Source organism: Anoplophora glabripennis, unplaced genomic scaffold (genome assembly GCF_000390285.2).
Source record: "Anoplophora glabripennis isolate ALB-LARVAE unplaced genomic scaffold, Agla_2.0 scaffold336, whole genome shotgun sequence".
NCBI classification, from domain to species: Eukaryota; Metazoa; Arthropoda; class Insecta; order Coleoptera; family Cerambycidae; genus Anoplophora; species Anoplophora glabripennis.
The window spans coordinates 306,502-331,276 of record NW_019417416.1 but is presented as its reverse complement, the minus strand read 5'-3'; the positions used below and the strand labels follow the sequence as shown (position 1 = coordinate 331,276).

Here is a 24,775-nt window from a genome sequence, read left to right as displayed (position 1 = left end):
TTCTCTCCTCGAAGATACCAACGTTTATTTAATTACTTGAAGATGTCGAGATATGTCGATAGCCCATACAAAGCAAAACCTTGTACCGATTCTTAGATAATATGTTTAAATAGGGAAAGAGAAATGTTATAAACTTTTAACCTAATATTGTTTCAAAATCTCAATAATTAAAATATTTTTTATCATTTAACTTAATAGTATCTCGCGTATTGTTAGAGATGGACCCAACACATCTTATATGAATATGTTCGACAGGGAACGTTCTATCCAAATATGTAAAAATATACAAGGTATTCCATTTAAATTAACAATTAGCGGCCATTTTGTTTGGCCTTCAATTTTCGAAAAATTTATAAAAAATCGTGCAACTTTTGTCTTTTACATTTTTTTATAACTCTTAAAATAAAAAAGATAAAGATAAAGGAGGGGGCCAAATATAGTGAATCACCCTGTACTTATAGGTATGAAAAGTTGTATCCGTCCGTATCTATACACTTCCAAACTATCAGTTTGTGAAATCTTAATACGGAATGTCTGTATATTGTAATTAATTATCTCTGTGCAACTAAATATTTATGAAGATGTAAATTAGACATTGTAAACAGTTATCGAGCACCTTTAGTATTTTTACCTTTGTTGCTTCCGGAACAAGAGTATAATAATAATTATAGAAATATATTATGTTGTAACTGTACACGTAATACAACTTTATTTTTAATATTAACTGGTTCAGTTACAAAGGAAACCAAATTTATTATCACTTTCAATTATAAATTAAAATTGGGAATCATTGCACAGCAAAAATTTGGTTTATTATTTATTTATATGTCTAATTCTGAGTGTTTATGGTATGGCAAACAGTTTCCTAGAAAGTGTTAAAACCATAAGCGTTAATTCTTAAAGCCAATCATGAAAGAAGTAGTTAATTGTAACTGTGCTAAAAATTCAATGGTATTATTTATGTTTATATAAATAAATACATAATTTAATCATAAATAGGCAATTATAAGCATGTAAATCTATTTAAATACCACATTGCAGTGAATATATTTTCTTGACCTTATTTCGTTCCACGATGTTATAGGTAATTATCTTCATTTACAACTGACATTAATTGATTTTTGCATACAGTGTAGGAAAGTACCGATAGTCTATCAGAAGTTACGTGAGAGCGATAAAGTAAGCCATAGAAATCCATGTTATAGACAAGGATGGCTATAATGAAGGCGTTTAATAGTCAACGCCCATTTCGCCCTTCCACAAATAAGAAGTGGATCTTATTTGTCCTATCCTGTATAAATCTCACAATCATATTGAAATTAAAGTTTTATTGATGACAGTCTTGTTTGTTTAATACCTCTAGAGTCGATGAATGAAGTAGCTAGGTACCTTATTTTAGAAATAATCTTATTAGGTTAACGGTTAGAAAAGAAGATTTCTTAAGACTATACATTTTTTGTACCTAATTATGTGGTGGTTTTACTTTGTTCTGGATCTGTAGAATTCTTGCTAGAAAATAGTAGAATCTCGCACAGTGTAACAAAAGCAGGGACGCCTGGTAATTTATTTGTTAGTTTCCGGAACGGATGGGCCAACTCAGACAGTTAAATATTTCAGTCAACACTAATTATCGAAATGTTAAGGGCTCTCAAGTAGGTTCAGCGTCGCCACAAGGCCGTCCTTCGGAGAAGGCTTCATGAAATTTAACAGTATTTTTGAACAAGTTCACTTAGACTGTCGGGGCCATGTGTTGAGCATCTAGTATAAAGAGAAAAATCGATATTTCAAATAACGCGCGAAATGCATTCCAAAGAACGTAGGAATTCCGAGAATAAGTTATTAGAAGTTGTTAGAAAAATAATAATAGATCAAATAGCTGGTTTTTAGGCGGATTTTCCAAGCTGTAAGAATAGATTAAATGAGATTGACTAATCCGTCCCGTATTGCTACACGAAGTTACTAGAGGAAGGCTAGGGTTACTTGCGAGTTCAGTTAGTCTCAGAATTATTTATATAAATGTAAGTCCAGTCAATTAGGTAACTATTAACATGGCATAGTTATGCCAAAGCGCCTCGATTTTCAGGGTTCCCGCCAGTAAAATAAGAACAGAAACGTCTGAACCCAAGAAATGGGCGTGTCGAAGCGAGGTGTCGAATTCAAGAGAGATCTCCGAAAGAAAGGCAGTTTTTCCTTGGGTTCCACATTGAGCAGTCTACTTAGTTTTAGAGTCTCGGGTTAATTTAATAATGGATAGTCATTCCAAATTTTGCTATGAACCGTGCATTCCCTTAATCTCGGTACGCTGTTGAGTGTTAATAAATTAATTAATAATGTTGTTCGAGCCCGTTGTATCGTTATTTTGTTTGTTTGTTTCATTGTTTTTGTTGTTCCCACGTATTAATTAAAGTGTAATGTTAATTATTATAAACTCCCTTTCGAGAAGTTAATAGTAAACTCTTTTGTCAGTTAACACCGTTATGATACTGAACAAATAATGTTTATACACGCAGTTGCAACGTTTTCCACCGGCGTCTCTTCAGCTGAACGTGATTTTTTATCATTTATTGTTATGAACAAAGTATACAAACATTGTATTTGACATTTTTCAGCGCGGGGGTAGTCCCATTTTTCTCACTTCCACCCGAAGAGCGATAGCTGAAGGTCGTTTCGTTTATGTACCATAAATGACCTTACATATGGACGAAAATCAGCTTTCCTATTATTGGTAGTATGCCGCAAAGCCAATTTGACTGTTACACGTTGTGTATAGACATATCCGATATTGTAGAGTTCATCATTTAAGATAAATTTGGAAATTTAACAGTAGCGAATGGGTCAAAATTACATATTCAAAGTTACGGTATCTTGTAAATCAAGCCGTAAATAAAAAAATTATTAGGGTGAAAAATTAAAATTTGATATAGAAAATTACGAATTTGAAGTAGGGGTGCTAGTGCGTACCAGTATCCCCGTCTTTTTCAGGCTTTTTTTAATTATTCCCTTTATCATCGTCTTACCTTCTCCTACAAAACGTTTGCTCCTAGCAAACTGCTAACAAACGTTACATTTTCAAAATTTTAGTTACGAAAAGTCGATATTTGATTAAAAACAGTTGGTAACAGTTCTTCGATTACTAACATGAAACGAATCAAAGACATGGTCAAAGTAGATTAGATCGATTGATTTCTTAGAAAAATAAATCAGTCTGCCTCAATTTACGTTATAAAATTAATTATTAAGATTACTTACATTATTATTTCATAAATGTTTTGTTTACAAAAATAGAACATTAAAATTATTTTATAAACATATAAATACCTCTTGCTTAAGTTAATTCATTCGTATTTTTGGCTATTTCAAGCGACTATGACTACGTTTATCTCGGAGGTTTCAATCCGCTCGAAAGTGGATTGAATTGAGTGGAGCGGATCAGGAATAACGAGATAAACACGATTGATTCAAATTTCGGCACTCAATTCAATCCGCTAATCACGCTGGCTTGAATTGAATGAATCGGATCCAATATGGAATCAAAACTGAAATAAACAGGATCGATTCGAATTGTGCGGCTAATTTCATGGTGTTTACTCAACATAACCTAGTTATTCGTTTTTGTTACGTTTTTGTCACAGTTGTATCTCTGTGCATTGTGCATTCTATTTTCAAATTATGGAAAACAGTAAAAAAATAAACATATGGAAAAAAGAGGAAGTTTTGTTTTTTCTAAAAATCTAATGAAGGAAAAACAAATTGTTGGCTTGATGGATGGAAAAAGACTAAGAATAGTCGGTGTTTTTAAAAGTTTAGTTGGGCCTATGGTTGAAGCGGGTTTTCAAAGGGATGCGTCCCAACTGATCATAAAATGGAAGAATTTAAAAAGTGAGTACCTAACACAAGTTATTTTCAGGCGACTATTACAAAAGTAAAAGACACAATGCAATAAGTGGCAACAGTCCACATTATTGTGATTTTTTTGATGCACTACACGAGATTCTTGGCACGAGACCATGTGCCCAAACTGAAGGGTTTGATTCGAGCGTACCAGAAATACAAAATGACTCTACGAATAATTCCGAAGACCTACATGTTAATACAGAAATAACGGTTGAGGAAGAACTGGGTAGGTATTTTTAAAGGGTTTGTTTGACTAGTTTGTCTGTATACAAACAAACGAAATTTATTTTTAGTTTGTACGACATAAGAGTATAATCTAATTTATATTCTTTTATAGTGGTACTAGAAAATTCCACAGACTGTGACAGTGATATATCCGCCACAACACCAACTACTAGTAACAAAGCCAGACAAACCAAGGTCACAAACACACATCGAAATAAGAAATCACTGTCGGAAATACAATTACAAATACAACAAATGAAAAAGGAAGAAGGGGAAGCAGAGAAGGAAATGTTCGATCAATTTTTAAAAAAACAAGAAGAAATAATGTTGAAATGCACAAAAGTAACGTTAAAAGGCTTGAAAGAAATTTTTACTGGTTCACGGGATGATGATGAAAGTGATGACAGTGAATATTAATATAAAATGTTAAATAGCAAATAGCTCTTAGTACTACTTAATAATAATAATAAAATATAATACAGAAAGTTGGTAATCTTTTTATTGGTTATTTATTTGAGTGTTAACAGAAGATCTAAGTGGGTAATTTTCACAAAGAGAGTTTGTTAGAAAAGTACGTACGTTATGCCCTTCAATACTATTTTTTGTCGATTTATACACTTTTTTGGTGGCTCCAAAATCATTTCAGCGTCTTGCACAGCTTTCATCCAATTTTGTTTAAAGTTATCTTTATGAAGTTCAACAATGTTGTGAAGTGTACAACAAGTTGCTACCTGTGGAACAAACGAGTGATGAAGATCTAATCGTTTCATAAGGCACCTCCATCTTGATTTTGGTCGTCCAAAGGCAATTTCAACAGCCACTCTTACTGAATTTAGATATACATTAAACGAATCCTCAATTGCTGTCACTTTTCCTGTATAACCCTTCAATAACCAAGGAAGTAAAGGATAGGCTGGATCGCCAATTATTATGTAGGGTAATTGCCTTCAATGTAAATATACTGTGCCCTGCAAATATCATTAATAAGTTATACTTTAAAATACAAAATAAATATGTTCTACTTACTTTGGGCAAGATGGTTTCCATATTTTGATATATTTTCGACGTAGTCAAAATTGCAGCATCATGTGTTGCACCTGGATTTTTTATGCAAATATCCATAAATTAATAATTATGGTTTACCACTGCTTGTAATACTAATGATGTCCAACCTCTGCGATTTATATAATCTCTATATCCTTCAAAAGGAGGAAGAATAGGAATATGAGTTCCATCAATTGCGCCGATAATATTTGGAATGTGGCTAGTTTTTTTAAAAAAAACGCATTTTCAATAGCTTCAGCTTCATTAGGCATTTTTATATGTTTTGGTGTTAGTTTTTTGATGCACGCCAAAATGAATTCATATACAATTTTACATACAGTTGATTTATGAACACCAAACTGATTTCCAATAACTCGATATTCACAGCAACTAGCCAAGTAGTACAACGTTATGGCTACTTTTTTTTCAACTGAACATACGATATTTGGTTCTTTAAAAACTGGATTTGGGCGGGGTGAAAGTTGTTGCCTCAGTTCATTACATATATACATAAATGACTTTTTAGACAGAACCACCAATAACACAAATTGATTATTTACTAAATATTCTCAGTAATGCCAACACTGATCTTTAAAATTGGATTGGCTCGATCAGCTTTAAAAAATAAGCCTCACAAGCGACATAAACGCTAGTGGCTTGGGAGCGGATTGATTTGATTCTATCCGATCGAGTCAAGCCGCTCGACTTTTTACGAGATAAACGTAGTGTATTATCCTACAGCCAGGGAAAAACTAAATAAAATCCAGATATTGTTTTGTTCGGGTACAACGGGGACGTTATCATTGACACCAACAGCTGCGCTGGAAGTCATGCTAAATCTACCACCGCTTCATATAGTGGTGGAAAGAGAAGTCTGGTTAGCAGCATACCAGCTCAGCAACAATAACGATTAGAGAGGTAGTGTCTATTCCAGGATTATGGAAACGTCTATGTCGGAACCAACTCTGGGGATGGTATCCGATAAGATGGATCCAAGGTTTCACTTCAACAAGCCATTTGAAAATCGAACAGAGGATCAGAGCAAATGGGAGAAAAAGTTTGATACCCTGGAAAGATGGAGTCTACAAAACGGTGAGGGCGACGGGTGCAGGAAAATATGGACTCAGACTCAGATGGAGTGCAAGCTACAGTCTGGGGAGGTTTCCCACTGTATTTCACGTAAAGGTTATAAACATAAACTCATATACATACTCTCTCAAGCAACGATTAAGGCTTTAGACGCACACAAGGCAAGTTAAGAACTTGTGTGGGATGTTTACAAATGCTGACTGAACTGGCTACCTTAGTGGTAGACAGTTAGTTTATATTGGGTGCCAGGACAAAAAAGTATTGACAGAAATGGGAAAGCGGATGAACTTGCTACTTGCTACTTCTTGTATAGGTTTAAACAGAGGGACGCACAATAGGTACAAGAAGAAGAGGAAGACGCCTTCTGTTCCATATTGACAGTCAGATTTATTAACCAATTTTTCGATATTGTTGTAGCAATGGTATCTAAACGAAGGAACTAATATCAGATTGAATCAATTTAAGTTTCCGATATTATTCCGAACTTTATGAAGGCAATTTAATATACTATACATACTTAAATCTTAATAAATCACCTATATTGTCATTAGAACCACTATAAAGGTAACATTTGTAATAAATGACCCGTAACGTAACAGCGAACATGTAAAGTTACAGCTAGAGCAGATGGAAAATTATTTCATGTTACGCATTCCAATATGAGGCGCATATCTTGTTCAGGTTGAACTATCGTTTGGCGGGTTTCTACTCTTACATCAAAGGACTGCAGTGGTATGCGTCACGACAAGTTAGGACGAATCAGCTTATCGACTGCCTGGAAATTTTAAACAGATATTGGAGGCTAACATAAGAATGGGCGATAACTAGAAAATAAATCATAATGTTAGTGTCAATGTGTCTTTTACAGAAATTGTTTGTCGAAATTTGATGTCTTAGTAGAAATTAATGAATTTTAGTAAACTTTTGCATTTTCACTTATTTCTTGGGCAGTAAAAATTTTGATCCACTCTCTCATATTTTACATACACCAGCTAGCACAACTAGTTTATTTTTTATCGCAATAGTATAAAAAATAAAAATATATGAGGCGTCTGTTAACTGCAGCTGCAGAAATGAATTCCATATTGGAGCCAAAATGAAAACTGTTTTTAAAAGTCTCTGTGTCGTATCGTAATCAATTTTGTTACGTTACGGAGTGAGCGAAACTGCCAATTTCACATACTTCGTAGCTGCCTTTGTAATATAACGGATTGTCACTTATTCAGTGTTAACTTACAGAGTATTGGCACTTACCCGGCTTAAAATATAATAAATAATAATGTTAGAGATAATATGTTCTGGTCTTTTTTGTATCAATTAAAAACTTAAAAAATGATCATCTCGACTTTGTAATTTTAAACAAAGTAGTAAGTTTTTCATTCACAGTTGTTCGCAGAATCTTGGAAATTTGTTTTATTAAAAGCAATTTACAAGAAAGAATATACTTAATGAAATTATCAACCCGTCAGACTGATGTCCAGTGCTATCAAGATAACACAATAAATTGTACTGTTAAATAAAGTGTTTTTCACCTTGACCAACATACTTCTCCAAGAGTTTCTAATCAATTAATTGTAATGTTATTGCATGTTATATTACTATAAATATTTAAGTCTAAACATGTTATAAACATAAATACGATTGCTGTGTTGCAAAGAATGTTGAATGGACGTGACAAAAGCTTGTTACAATAGTCTGTGTTAAGTTTCTTTATTTACTTGTATTTTAAATATTAATAATCAATTTGATATTAACGTTTTAGTAGTTTTGAAATTGTTAGAAAAAAAAATATACCTTGTTTTTAAACGAAAATTTAAATTTCACTTTGACTCTCTACGAGTGAGTGAGTTTTTAAAACGTTTTAACTCCATCACAATGATACCACCGTTTCAATATTTTCACATCTATACCTCTTTTTCAAAACCTGTGTATTAGTCTCCGCATTAAAGTGAATTAAAAGTATTTATTTAGTTGTATACATAACTGAAAAATAGTAAGTTTTAAGTTGTCTTATGTATTAATCAAGGTATTTTCCATGTCTACGTCATAACCTGACTTGACGTGGTAAGTTTAAAATGGCCCAAAATTAAACTAAAATGCCTTAATGAACTGAAGGTTTGAAGCCATTGGTTTGTTGAAGATATAGGGTGTTGACATTTAAAAAGGTACCTATTACATTAATCGTTTAAATGTCCCTGATGATATTTAACTTATATTATGCTGGTTAAAAACCTTAAAATTGCAATACAATTGAACAAATACTTTCGAGAATATATTTGTAGAAGTAATAGGCCAATCAATAGAAGTTTTGTTTGTGACAAAAATACTAGTAGCAAACCGACTATCCCATCATGTAAGAAACAGTCTGTAGATATATGCTTATATATTTCCTACTCCAATTTACAATTAATTAATTTTTTATGAATATTTTTATGAAAAAAACGCGTTTCTTTTTTAGTTTTTTTGCTTATAAAATCTAAACTAACGAAGGAATCTGAATGTTATAAAGAAACAATTTGTAGAGAATCGAAATACGAATAAAACGAGAGGTCGATCGATCCGATTGGATAATTAGAAACGACAAAAACCCGGATAAATACTCCGCCATTTTTTAAGTTCTAGAGCTGATCCTGTGCACAAAAGTAGTGAATTATAAGCACTTTAAGTGTGCACAAAACAGGCGCTGTCGGACCATTAGTTTTGGCACAATTGCAATTAGAAATTTTTGGTGTACTATATTTTTCAAAATTTCTGGATGCGTTGGAGGTGATCCGATTTTAATTTTTCAACCGGATTTTAAAAGTAGAAGTACTTCTACAAAACCTATATTATAATTTTCCGATAAAATGATGCGAAATAGGTGAAAAATTCCTCTAAACATTCTCAAAAACGGCCGAGCGTGCGTACGTGGTCGACTAATGGAGGATGAGGGGCAGTGGATTATACATAGGTATACAATTTATGTGAAACTTGCGAATATTCCTTGTTTTGTTCCTACATTTTTTAACATTTACGCGAAATCTTGACATCAAACGTGAATTTGAAAGTTTTCTTGTCCCAAATAATACATATTTAAGTGTCCTTGCATACCGTTAAGGATATTTTATTACATTTTTTAAGTTTTTTTTGTGAACGAATTTACAATAAAAATATAAAATATACTATAGCTAACAATATTCAAAATTCATCAATATTCATCACTTTGGTAACTCAATTCCAAAAATTTTAAATGCGATGTTGGTTTATGCTAAATAGAAAAAGTCTTACAAATAGAAGTTCTTTCTAGCTGTATTAAAATCAGGGTTAACTTTTCTGAGAAAAAAAAATGGACGAGTCATTCGAAATATAACTTCGTTTTGAGAATTGATTTATCCTCAGCTGTTTTCATCAAAAACGTATTTTACGAAGTATGTCGATCACCACGTACAAACAAAGATGGAAATCAAGCAATGCATATACAGTTTGAATTGGCCAGGTCAGTAAGGTAGTGACATGTCAGCAGGTTGCAGTTCGTCAATAGCTTAGCCTTTGGTCAACCGCCCATCAATATAGTCATGTTAGCACCGTTCAATCCAAATTGATATACCTACGAGTTCTATTTAGAAAACAACCGAACTATATTTTTTTAAACTTTATTATTCATTTTACACATTATTGGTCCTTATCTCCTTCAAGATACTCCCTCCCATTTTTCACATACGGTGTCTTCATTTCGCGAAGCAGTCCTCGATAGCCTCATTGGAAATGACCTTTAAAGTCTGTGATGAATTTGCTTTGATGTCATCAATACTCTGGCGCCCTTTCAGTACTGATTATAATTTCGCAAATAAGAAAAAATCGCAAGTAGTCAAGTCTGACCAGTAAGGAGGATGAGGGAGGATAGTAATCTGATTTTTGTCCAAAAACTGACGAATTGACAAAGGACAAAGCTGAGTGTACGGGCGCAGTATCGTGGTGCAACCATGAGTTATTTCGCCACAGCTCCAGTCTCTTTTTGTGGATTTTTTCATCTTGAGACAAAAATTCAATATTCACAATTTTATTAAAGTCGAAAAAAACAGCCAGTATCATTTTGATATTGGATCGAGACTGACGTGCTGTCTTGGAGCATAGAGATCCTTTACCAATCCATTATGATAATTGAACTTTTGTCTCAATGTCGTATCCGTAAACCTATCATTCGTCTCCCATTATGATTCTTTGATTGTTCAAGGAGATGCCGACCAACGTCTATACGATTTTCTTTTTGTTGTTCGATCATCAAACGAGAAACAAATGTTGCTAGATGTTTAATTTTTAGTCAAAATTTCATGGCATGACCCAATTAACATGCTAACCCCTTCTACAATTTTTCTGACAGTCAATCGGCGATTTGCACACACCAGATCTTTGGCTTTCTGAACGTAGGAGTCATCAGTTGTAGTCGAAAGCCTTCCTGGTCGAGGATCATCCTCAATTGACTGACGACCACTTTTAAATTGTGAAAACCATTCATAACATTGCATACGACCCAGAGCATCATCTCCGTAAGTTTGTTTCACAAGTTGCAAAGTTTCCGCAGTTTCACGCAAAATTTTAGGTTGCATCGTTGTTCCAAAAAATCGCACATTTCAGAAATCATCACTAAAACTTAAACACTTAACACATAAACACGTTGCACTCAAATAATATCACAAAGTCTAGAGCACAATTCAACAAGTTATTTTCTGAACACATCTCGTAATGTCCCAATGTCCCAATTTACGGTGTAAGGACGGTTTGATTGATGTAAATTGATTGTTCGATTTCCTTTATAAGTGGAAAACCTATTCCTGGAAAATTTCAACTTCTCCGGTACTACCAAAAATATATATTTTTTAATCACTGTATAGGATATTTATTGCTTTCAGGGTAAGTACATACATAATATAATCAATTTTGCCTCATAATACCAGGAAGTCGTGCGTAACAATTTTCGTTTCATAGAGAGTTCATGTTATCGCACGGGAAACTAATAGGTTCGTGACAACTACTCGTTAACTTAATAGTAAAAAAAGTAAGTTATGATAAGTATTTAAATTATTGATTCCTAGTGAAATGAATGAAAATTTTGTATGAAATTAAATAAAGCTAATAAATCCAACAAAAACACAAAATATGATTATAATAAAGTAGCAAGTTAAGTTATCTTTTTTTAATTCCTTTACACAGTGGGTCCGCCTCCACCAGGCCGAGCCCGAGGACAATACACAGCTCCACAAAAAAATCGAGAAAATTACCCCTGGAGTCTGACTATGTCTATGATATGTTTTCAAGGTCGCTGAATCGAAATTCGTCCATTTAACCAACAGGATTTTTCATAACCTCAAAAAATAGGTCCCAAAACGCAATAAATTCTCTATCCATTGACAACTCAATCCCAATAATCCCATAACCCTATAACCCCTTAACCCCTTTAAACCCCATAACCTCAAAATGCCATAACCCCAGAATCCCAGAACTCGGTAAGAAAGAGACTATTGCGCGTTGAAGCCCTGAAACACAGTATGTTTGAGCTCAGGGTTGGAAATCGGGGACGAAACCTTGAGGGACGTGTATAGTATGTTATAGGTTTCTTCTATGTAATCTTGGGGGACAGCTATAGTCTAGTATAGGCTCTACGCGCATTTCAATTTCGTCCTTGACTATGGGCGTTCTTCTATAAGAGGTCTATATTCGTTGCCTATATTCTGTAATAACTCCATAACCTGATAACCTCACAACCCAGTAAAGAATAGCCTTATGTACTAACTCTTATGAGTCAAATCTTCGGATATCATTGCTATTCATCTGAGGCAAAACGTAGGTTCTCCCAACGAAAGTCTCGTTCTCACCGGGTTATGGGGTTTCGGAGTTATAGGGTCATTGAAGAATGTGGGTTTAAGCTCAATAAGCATGTATGGCACATACTGTGTTTCAGGGCTTCAACGTGCATAAGTATTTTTCTTACCGGATACTGGAGTTTTGGGATTATGGTGTTTTGAGGTTATGGGGTTAAGGGGTTTAAGGGTTTAAGGGATTGAGGGGTTATGGAGTTATTGGTATTGAGTGGTCAATGGATAGAGATTGATTGCGTATTTGGGCCTATTTTTTGAAATTATGAAAAATCTTGACGTGAAGAGGTTAAATAGACCCCTAATTTGGATTCAGCGACTCCGAAAACATATGACAGATATAGTCAGACTGCAGGGGTAATTTTCTCAATTTTTTTTGTGGAGCGGTTTTATGGGAAGGTCAAATTCCTGGCTACATCTAATTATTTTCGAAATAGAAATAATTCTAATTCAAGTAACCATCCCGACTGTAGCAATCATATGCTCTTATTAATTTTGAACATCCTTTATTTTGACTACCAAGTATTTTCGTACACACACGTTTGGCAAAGCATTTTATTTTCACAAATTATAGCTACCCTTTCGAAATACTACACATTTATAATAATTAAATAACATGTAACTTTTTTAATAACTGAATTTTCATTTACAAGTAAGCCTAAGTCGAACGTAATTTACGGACAAACCTTCTCAATTTGTGGGAAAATATTTTACACAATTTTACAGAAAAAAGTGCTCTTGTCTTGTATTAGATGCAAAAAATGTCTGTTCCATATAGTAGGTAAATCATTTAAATTGATGGTGCATTTATGAAAAATAGCAGTACACATTATTTAAAATGTTATGTGAAAATTTATTAGATATGAAGACAACAGCATAGTATAAAATAAGTTATGGTCTTAGTATTATAGTATAAAAAAAATATAATATAAAAAAACAATATTACAAAGATTTGGAAAAACAGCTTAAAAGATTAAAAGAACACAACATTACAATTAAATTTTGTTGTTCATTTTCCAATTACAAAAAAAAAAACTGTTTTCTACCATTTTTCTAAGAACTCACTATATATGAATCGTACATTTTTACAGCGAAAATTATTATTTTTAACAATCAGTTTTGAATATTTTTATAACCTTCTTTTCAAAATGTCAATAATTGTTTTTATGTCATATTGGGAATGGACTGTATACTTAAAAAAACTGCAACCTATCCATATAATACAAAAGAACCTTTCACTTAAAAATTGTGGCTCTCACTAAAATTTAGAAATTACTTTTTTGTTATTACATCCGCAATGTAATAGAGTAATAGATCCAAATTTTGTTTGATCTCGAATTGTTTGAAGATATCAGGTGAAATATCTTTTAGAGACTCATATTTAAGGATCTATAGCATCCTATAGGGTAATTTTTTCGCCTATGTTCATATAAACATATTATAAACTGTTTGATTTGCTGTTAGTCGTAGAATACGTTGATAAAATATTGCAGGTTAATTTTAGGATACCGTGTATAACAGCTATTTAATTGGTGCTATGGCCTAAGTGAGACCAGGATAATTAGAAAAAAACGTAAATTTGAAAAGATGTATATGCATCTATTAGTTTAGAAAGGGTGTCCTGAAGCGAATGGACCATACTTAACTTAACTTTAGATGAAAATAAACTGTTTAAAATGCAGTTACTTAAGTATAAATTTGCTTCAATAGAAAGTTATCGGCTTTAAAAAAATGTATTTCATTATCTTAAGATAATTTAACTCAGTTACTTTTAAAGATATTTTAATAATATTTAATATAGGAGGGATTTTTGGGGCAGCTAAATATGAATATTAACCAAATTTTTGTTTGTAGAGATTTGGAGAAAGAATTTTTTTTTGGAACGCCACTTTTCACTGAAATTAATGCTTATTACATGTCGCTAAAATGTACGCTTGGTTGGATATATCCATTAGTCCACAACTTTTGAATGGGAAAGTTTGTCTAATTTAAATTAATAAATAAAATTATTTAATTTGCAAGTTTTTCCACGATTGTCCTTAATTGGTGATTACAATAGAAAATTGTATTCAATGTCTAAAGTGTATAAAGTGGCATTTCAAAAATCACCCATACATTTTAGGTGAAATAATAAACTCAAATTCATGTCAACTTAATTAAAATATCTTCAGAAGTTATCTTAAAAAAATAATTTTTTTTAAATGCAATAACATTTTAAGAAAGCAGACTACCCAAGGAAGCTACAGACAAAATATGGCCTATTCGCTTTCGAACACCTACAATAAACTGTATAGGATGTAAATACCTGTATAGAATGAATAAATGAAAGTGGGCACAATAATAGAGTACAAGCGATAATATCCATTAATTATTAAATAAGATAAGACTTCCCCGAATTATTAACCTGGAATAATAAATCAATAGGGCGCCTTTACAGAAGTAAGCAAAGGGAATAAAGGAATTGAATGTTTAATAAATAAACCATCACACTGGCATTGTAACATGTAATCAGCAAAACGATTTAAGTCCTTTAAGCTAATTATAATTCAATTAAAGTAAAAACTTGATCTTAAAACCAATACTTTTTGAAAGAATTGAAGAGTTAGCTGTTTAAAAAATTAGGTACAATAATTCCGAAGAAAAAATATATAAAACATATGTGCGGTATTTTATAAACAATTAAACAGGTAGGTTAAACGAAATAGATACAAAAAAAAAACACTCACCAAACTTCTAATCCTAGATGGAGACTGCGGGGTGGTAGCCCCCTTTAGGGCTCCAGGATTCCTCGGCTCAATTTTGACGTTTTCCGCCCGCCTTGCCACTGCGAAACCGCCGCCGCCATTACTGCCCCTGCAGTGCTCCCCCCTCTCCATCAGCGAGTGACCCCTTTTCAGGACAGCGTTGGTGGTGGATCGACCGGAATGGTTGGTGTCTCTGCTAGTCGGGGCAGTGAATCGACCCGAGTGGTTCGCGTCTCTACTGGAGCCGTAGCTGAATCGACGTGTGGTGTCGCTCTCGCTTTTCAGTTGGAGACTGCCTTGCCTGCGGACGGGGGTGGGACTGGCGGGCACGGGGATCTTGGTCTTGCTGTCTGTTGTATTGGTCTTAGGCGTGGAAGTTGCTGGGGGTGTCTGAGTGAACATGTTGGCGCTCATCTTCATGTACTAGAGTTGGGAGATGGAATTTTTCTAGAAAGAAGATAAACTATGAACGAGGATTTACGGGGTGTAACTTTAATTGGGGACAGATTTTTGGGACTAATAGAATGTGTATCCCACAATAGTAATCTCAGTTTCGGTTATGGTAATAAATACAGGCTGATTCAGAACTTATTAAAAAAAAATCAGCATCAAAATTGGGGCTGACTTTGTTAAAGAATTTTTTGGTCCATTCCTTACAGGACTTGAGAAAAAAATTGATAAAATTAAAAATGGTCTGTTCCACGGATATGCCATCCAATGTCATCTTATGTGTTGTGACTCCCCAAAAAATCCTATGAGAAGTATTCCATTACTCTCCATTCTTTAATTGGTAAAAACCATAGCTAAATACTAAAAGCAGCCAAAACCCTGTATTCAATATATTTCTGCTTGGATTCAGTCCTGAAAATGAGCCGACGCATCATATTAATGGGGCTTGAAGGATACTGTTTTTATCTAAAGACCTCAGTACTTTTAAAATACTAGGACATCATCCTTAACACTAAAAAATTTGCTTGCACAATTGGTAGGCGTTTGCTTGGGTCAAATCTTGGAAATTAGTTATCACATCATATTCGTGTGACTCATTGTATAATTTGGTTGTTCAAAGACTCAATAAATCGTTGCAAAGCTTCAGCTCCGAGTAAACACCAAAAAACCATTCCTAAATCTAAGATTCAGTTAAAATTCTAGATACGGCGGAATAAAATTATAGACTGGAACCGCAAATTTACAGCCCAAAGATAGTGAGATCTACGCTTCATTCACAATAGATAAGTGAGTGGCTCGTGTTTATTTATTTTTGTTTGTAGGCTTCCGTGGCTGTCCTTAATGGTTGAATGATTTCCGGGCTGGTTGCCACGTCGTCGATTTACAACTCTTGACGTTTCGAGAGACATATCGCTCTCTTCTTCAGAAGTTACTCTGAAACTAGAAATCCACTAATCTTGTCACCATTTATATTCGATATGGTCATTGATCCATGACGTTCCGGTGGGTGACTTCGTACGCGTTGTTGATGTTCCAGTGGGTTGCTTTCACGGATGACTATCTTCCATATACCTAGCAGATCCACGCCACCGTCCCTGCTGAGATTGCTTGGATTTTTGTAAACTAATGCTTCTCTGTATAGTCGGGGCTAAAATCTTCTCTCTCACACCACCATGTTGGCTTCACTCAGATCCACTGTGTGTGCCCGTGTCCGCCCTATGCTCTACTACTGCCGATTTTTCCCAGTTGTTATTTTTGAGATGACTTTTGTGTTCTTTTAATCTCGTGTTGATGTGTCTCCTGTTTGTCCTTTGTAGACATTTCCGCAAGAGCAAGGAATACTGTACATACCGGGGCCCTCGAACTGATCGTTGTTGTAGGTCTTTGGAAATGCTACCGCGACCTTCTTTACAGTGCTGAATACTATGTTGATATTCCTTTTCTTCAAAAGACGCTCTATTTTATCGGTACAACCTTTCACGTGAGGTAGATATGTCGTCGCTAAGTACTCCCCTTTCTCAGTCTTTGGCTCGCTGATGATCCACGCCCGATGAATCAAGGTATTTATGATCCCCTGTTTCTGGGCTGGGTGGTGGTGGGACTCCGCATTCTGATATCTGTCTGTGTGTGTTGGCTTCCTATATACGCGATGTCCTAAAGTGCCATCTGGTTTCCTCTCAACCAAAACATTGTGTTTATTTATAATTCCTAAACTATAAATTCCTAACCCAGAGACACAATATAGAGTACGATCTACTCACCACTCACCCAATATTGCAGGCCTATTCTGTTACAATTTTACATCTACTGGGTTTCTTTTTAAATGCGGTATTGTATTCATGGTATATCTGATATCTTTGAAAATTACTATATGATGAAAATATGACGGTTACTATTACAAAAAAGAAAAAAAATCTTCCATACAGATCGTTACAAAATTAAAGAGAATGATACCAAAGAAAAAAAATACTGCAGCCTTTAGATATAGTTGCGGTATCCATGTAGAATTGCAGGTTTACACTACTGATTTTGTCTCCATATGTCTAGGACAAACCTTTGGTATTGTTTCTGAGGGCTGTAAATTCATGGTTTGAGTTGGTAACTTGATCGGCTGATTGCAGAGTTTTTCTGGGTTTCTAGAGGTTGAGGAGTTACAAGGGTTGACTGAGTCTTTTAATACCCCACTATTATGATAGGTACGTCGATTCGTTCCAAGGACTTTATTCAAGGAAACTCCCACGTAGAATTTCAACTCATTTTTAGGTATTAGGGGCGGTTTTCTGATATTTTTACAGTTCTAAGGGGTCGTAAGAGTTGATAGAGTTTGATTACCCCAAATTGGTAATGAGTTTCAGAATATACAGCCTTCGGTATAGTTTTTCACAAAGAAAACTGAATGGGTGATCGAGAATTTCCTATAGCAGTTCGATTTATCGGGAGTCTTGGGTATCATCGTGAGACATACACCTTTATTCGTGGGACTATGTAATTATTGAACGCTACTTAGCTGGGAGATCCAATTTTTCTAAATGTAACGTCTAGATATAAATATGAAAGGGAAATACAGCTTCATTGGGGAAAATTATAGGTTTAAATGTTTTTTTACCATATTATGTGTCACATTTTAAAAATAATTCCGCAAAATTTCATGTTTATATAAAAAAGTCTTTTTAGTGTTTTAAATCGTCAAATAATGCTGCACATCGACTTCAGATCCATTCTTTATATTCGTTTCTAGTTTTCTATAGGACAGTCTGAAAAGAGTTTTAGTAAAAAAAATGTTTCATGATGATCATGTTTACCTTGCATGTTCAGACGTTTAATTTAAACTGGCAATCCGATAAACCGATTACGATACAGTTTATTTTTTATTTTGTTCTCAACTGTGTTATATTTAAATAATTGATGATTCTCCCATGTAAATCATTTATTCCAGCAATACAACAATAAGTGAAAAAGTCTCAAGGTTTGCGGCAACAGTACGCTTATTAAAGTCAGCTTAAAAAACTGTATTGTGATTTTTTTGTGTTATTGTTGTTTTGTGTAGACCAGAAAATATTGGATTTAATTAGTTTTGAGTTCTCTGCTTACGATTTTTGCTGGTATCTGCAAAAAGTATGATGGACAGCGTGCAATAGTTTAAAATTATTAGATTAAATTTAAAATCTTTCTAATCGCATTTTTGCTAGCGCCATTTCCTAGAAATTTGGAGTAACCTCCTAGAGTATTTCTGCCTATTCTCCGGTGTTCGTGGAGGCCACTCAATGCTGCCTCTTCTTCCAATCCAATTCCGTACAAAACGTTAGTCCAAATACTCACGGACAATTAACGCATAATGCGGAGGAGCACCGTCCTGTTAAAAAATCAAATGATCTTCATCATACTCTGGAATATTTTTAATAATATCAGTCAAGGCAGGGTCAATAGCGTCTTCCAGAAATTGCAAATATATTTGGGCAGTCAAATTACCAGGTAGGAAAAAAGGACCCACCAGCCGGTCACCGAAAATTCCAGCCCATACCTACATTTAATTTTTCCGGTTGCTGTGTAATGCACCTCGTGAAAAACTCTTGGGTTTGAATCGGACCCATAGCGGCAATTGTGACGATTTACCGTCCCGTTCAAGAAAAAACTGCATTCATCGGAAAAACAGGTGTTAAAAAGGAACTGTGGATCGTTCCCTGCTCGCTCACTCATTATTTCGCAAAATTGCAAACGGCGGCGGCGGTCAGAATCATCCATATGAAATTCCTGGACTAAATGTATTTTGTATGGATGGAATTTATTCTTCTTCAAAATGGTTTGTATGCTAGTTCGATTGATCCCAGACACAAATGCCAGCTGCCTCGTACTTAATGTAGAATCAAGATGAACTTGTCTCAAAACTGCCACTTCATTAGCTTCATTAACTATAGGTTTTTTAATCTCTGGTTTTTTATTGGCTACGTTCCCTGTCTCTTGAAATTTTTTTACTAACGCTAGAACACACTTCCTCCTGACATGTCGATCTTGATGTTGTTCATTAAATAGCTGAGCTGTTCTATTCGCACATTTATTGTTCATAAAGTAAAGCGAAATGATATCTACCCTTTCCGCAATGGAATAAACCATAGTGTTTAATTTTCAAAAACACAATTAAATAAACTACCAACCAACGCTTCCAAATAATACTAGAAAATAATTTGGAATCCACTAATTTTACGTTCATTGTGTGTGTATAGCATTCATTTCTGTTTTTTACAATTGTGTTTTTTTTACGAAAGTGATAACAAATCGCCAAAAACCAATGTAACGCAAGAAATACTAAATTTATACCATTGGCGTACTTAACTCGAATGACTGACATTTTTACCGTTACTAATTATTTGTACATAAGTTTCAACTTTAAAATCAAAATTCTTAATAAGTATTGGGCGGAATTATAAAATTTAAAGTCTGTTGTAAAGAGCTTTCAAAAGAAATATTATTCAACCCCAATGCCATTTAAATATTTTGGGGAGTGAAAGTGGCGGAGTCAAAAATACCAGCAAAGAATGTCCTCCTTTAATCTAAAATCGACTGGTCTGAGCATTTTTCTACAATCTTGACGCAGTTCCTGAAAATGGCTCTGTTTCGTTTTCATTTGGCCACCTTGTATAATTTCCAGTAAGTAATCTTTTAGATAATGGTTACTGTAACTTTTGCTGCTGACCACAGACTACCTCTTATAGATACTCTGGGAATAGGATGTACAAGGTCCGATAAGTAAGTAATGAGACTGATGTGAAATAAATATCACTAATGTTTTTAGTATGATCTTCTTCAAAATAGTTCCCTTTTGCTTGCACACACTCCAGCGCTTTTGCCACTGTTGTAACTGTTCCTTTCTGGAATTCTTCCTTTGGAACGTCATCTAAGGGATTTGGATATCTTCTGTTGTTTGAAAATGGTATCTCTTGACCGACATTTTGACACTTGGGAATAGACAAAAATCACACGGGGCGATATCCGGCTCAATGAACAAGGTCAAAGATGGAGTACCAACGCAAGCTGCAGGGTTGCTGCGACTTGCAAAAAAAAATCGTTCTTATTAATTAATTGTCCAGCCTCATATGTTAAGAACTTATCAGTAGAGCTGTGAACAATGTCTAGAAAATTTATGTCATTGTATCTGGATGGGATCTGTATAGATCGCATCATCAAATATATATGTGTCAAGCCTTGTTTTAGAGAAACTTATTCGCAGCGGTGATAAATATATCTTAATCTGAAGAGTTGGACATCTATTGATGTAATATTTGCATAATTAAATAATCTACTTCCAAGCTGGTCCCAAATGGTAATTTCCACTCGAGGTTGTGTTTATTTCAGGAGGAATGAAATGTTTTATTATTTACTATATCAAATGTTAGGGTACATGCAATCATTTTTTCCCTTTACTTTCATAAAATTCTTTTCTATTTCAAAAAATATATCTCTGTTCTGTTTTCCACCTGAATGGTTTTTATATGTTAATAATTTTATAGCTACTTACCGGTAAGTTTGTTTTTTTTAGTAAGTATAGTATGAATTGTTGTTTGCTGTTTGCTGTCTTTTAGCACTATCTACGCTCGACATAATTACAGACAATTATGCATCAAAAGCCAAAAGACAACTAAAATCGTAAAAGAAATCGTTCGATTGCAGGAAAATCGGCGACTAAACCGACAGCTAGGCAGTTAGCGTGGCTGACTGACGCATGACGGCACCAATGTCTGGCGGACCGATTGTGACAGCTCTACTTATCAGTTTAAGAAATATTAGCATTTTATAATAATGTCAGATTTGGACACATAATAATGTAAAAAATAAGTATATTTAATATTTTACTGTATACAACAAATCAAGATTTTTTAATTCAGATAATTAATTAAAACAAGGATAAAATAAACGGATTAATTTATTAGGATTAGGAAATTCAATAAAACGTAAAAACAAGCCCAAATATCTTCTAAACCGCCGGTACTATTAAAAACAACAAGAAACATTTTTCATTCATTTAACGTATAACAGTACCTGAATGTAACATTATTTCTTCAAAAAACCGCCAGTGGCGTATTTTTTCTTGGGAAAATGAGGCGGCACCTCCAGTAGCACGCCACTGGTTAAAGCCACAAGGTTAATGTTACATTCAATAAAAGGTCTAATTAAATGAATAAGCTGTAGTAAATTTCATTCAAATCGTTCAGCGCACTATGAAGATATGACAGAAAATATATAGTTTTTTGTAAACTTTAACACCCTGTACTTCGAATACCAAGTTCCGCAGAAAAAAAGTTTGTAGAGCAAACTCTACTTATGTTTTGGTAATGAATCTAGTCCTGCGGCGCCTGTATTTAAAGTGAAATCACCCTGTATATTGAAATTATTGACATTAGACGAATGTCAATAAAGTTAGAAACAGTTCTGACAAAACTTAGAACATTTAATATCACACACGACTTTATTTTACATTAATTTTGTATTTCTAGGCTTCAAGATTCGTGCCTCAATTTATTAAGACTTGCTTTTAGCTCGATTGAAACCTATTGTTTTAGGTCAAATAATGTTACGAGTAATGTTGGATGTGTGTATTGTTATTAGATGTGTAAGGCATTAATTTTTATTTTGCACCTTCAATTCTATGAATTTTTCTCTGTTTCTGTTATAATGTTGCCGACGATTTTTAATGGGACACTCCATGTGTAGTATCTGATAGAAAATGGGTCGTACTTCAAGAGTATTATGTTATTATAGAGTTGGATAAAAATAAACCCATTTAGTCAAGTTACTTTAGTATAATTTTGTTTATCTTTTTATTTTCTAATATATTTAGATAAAATTTGGTACTGGGGAGTTTTTGGAGCAATAAAATATGAATTTACTTTTCATAATTTTTTACCTAACATATGAAGATCGCTAAGAACACCTTAAAGAGTGTCTTTTTTTTTTTGTTATATATTTTCCTGTTGGAAAATAATTGAAAAAACTGTACTGTCTGAAATGCGACATTATTTGATGCGAAAAAGGTTTTTCTTTATTTAATTGGGTATTTCTGCCATACTAAAAATAAAAAATTAAATAAATAAACCCTTGCCTCAAAAAAGTCGATCAAGGGGTTGATTTTATAAATTTAGTTTTGCCTGACCAGAAATATTTCACACCCACAAAGTAGGCAACTGTTTACGACTACACAATAATCACTGCAACACATTACACAATTATCGTTTCAAAAAAACTCTTGTTTTCGTTATCAAACTCGTTATCAAATTGACTTAGGCAAATGTGACAGTATCTACTGTCCATATATAAGATATCACATAATTGTTATTTTCCTCAGCATTGAGACTATTTAGTCAATAAATATCAAAATTTAAGGAATTAATTGGAACTCACCCATCACCTAGCAAAATAAATGTGAACTTTTATTTTTATTGTACCGTATTACTTTCTTTTTTTTTTAAATTATTGTGATATTCCATTGAATAACATTAACGTTTTTCTCAAATTTTCGATTTAAAATATTCTGTCTTTTTAATATGGTCCCGATGTTCTTCGACTACCATCAGTTTTTTTTTTTCAGTTTTTCCCTTAAAATTTTGTATCTCATTCTACAGTTGAGTTTCCGATAAAATTGTCCTTAACGTATCACTGGTATGGAAAACAGTTATAATATTAAATCAGTTACCAGTTCTTTTTAATTTTTCGGGCAAACTTTGAAAATATGGTATTTTTACTGTACATTTTGTTGTTACTGTTGAAGATTCTATATAGTTCAATCAACAAATCTATTCTAACAAATCTGTCTGGCTTTTGATTACCTAATAATATATTTTTTGCAAATCCTATTTCATTTTTGAATATTTGGTTTAAAAAAATTAATTTTGCCCTATCACATAGATATTTGACTACATTATTTTTTTGATTATGTAATAATTTGAACTGAAATTTAAACACTTATTATAGTAGTATCTACACTTGTTTCATATTCGTCACGATTCTTTCTAATAAATTAAAGCGTAAAGAAAGGTCTTATTCCCCCTCAATTTCTAAATCAATTCAATCCATTTTTGTTTGTGATTTTATATAGCCCAAATAATTATCTAAATCATCACAATTATTTGGCAAAATTGCGAAAACGTCATAAAAGTATCATCGTAAAATCATAAGCTTTCTATTTAAATTATTAATATAGTCGTTGTTTTTAAAATAGCCCATATAGGTATATATTGTATTGTTATTTTTTATTAGTCGTGTTATTTAATTTGTTTATATAATTTATGTTTATGTATCTTTGGTCTCAACTTGTCAAATGGGAATATCTACTTGCCTTCAATTGCTTAAAAAAGTAGACACTAGTCTCAGTGAAATTTATATTTCTCTTTATTTTTGGTTAATATGAATATCTAGTTATTTTTGAAATTAAAATTCTTCAAAACAAAATAAATTTTAAAGTAATATTTTTCTATAGAATGTAAACAAAAATTATTCTATTATCTCTAGGGGCGGTTCTTTAGAAGAAACTATCACTGAATGAAATCCTGCTTTTCAAAATTTTATATTAATTTTAAACAGATTTTTTTTTTATTTGACACAATTTAAATAAAATTATAATTTTCCTACGCAACCTACGCCAATACTATTTACTAATTGTCTTATTTCTAATTATAATTATCGATCAAATGTCTTACAATAATTTTCCAATTTTGGACAGTTTCTCTCCTTCCGTTCACTTTTTGTGCTCCTGTTTCAATTTTTCTATACCTATTTCTACTTCAATCCTCGTACTGACTGCTATACTCCACACTTGCTACCATCTATTGGCTCCTCTATATTACATCTGGTACTCTGTTTGATCTTGGGTATCTGGTCTTCCACAGAATACTATCCTCTGGGAAATATTGAAATATTAATGTTTGTTAATGCTTTACCTTTTTCAATTCCTGTTAATGTATCAATTTCTGTCTTCTTTATTTATTTCGGAACCTTTTTATTATTTAAATTCTCCTTTCTTAGTATTTCTCTCATCTTTATGATTCTAATTCTCCTTCCTTGAAATTTTCGAAAATCAACTAACTCCCTTTTTTTCTTTTTTTGTCTCCTAGTAACCGCACTTCTGTTTTCACATTTTAATTTTTCATTGTTCACTATTTTCTCTACTTAATACTATTTTACAATACTTTCACATTAAAAAAAAATCAATTCAATTTTATCATTACATTTTAATTTTATGACAAGCGACTTCTGTCAGATATTTCCTTCTTTCAATTATACCCCTTTCTCATATGCAATTTTTAATACATTAATATTCTGTTTTAAAAAAATTTCACATCACATTTCCATACATCTCAATATATTGTACATATATTACTGCTACTGGAGACAGAAATGATTTCACAACCATTCTGGAATTTTATTTGATGGAAATCTTCTTTTAATTGAAAATATATTGTTTTTATACATATGGAGGGCTCAGAAGCC

The 24,775-nt window shown here is 33.2% G+C and overlaps 1 protein-coding gene across 3 annotated transcripts in view; it reads right to left on the bottom strand.

Moving 5' to 3' along the window:
- LOC108910263 (myosin-11) overlaps positions 1–24,775 on the bottom strand; it is a 144,432-nt gene that overhangs the window by 102,920 nt on the left and 16,737 nt on the right. For all 3 annotated transcript variants that reach the window (XM_018714815.2, XM_018714816.2, XM_023456262.1), the window contains exon 2: positions 14,831–15,295. In XM_018714815.2, the coding sequence (XP_018570331.1) occupies positions 14,831–15,268 (438 nt within the window). In that variant the 5' untranslated portion in view covers positions 15,269–15,295. The remainder of the gene's footprint in view (positions 1–14,830; positions 15,296–24,775) is intronic.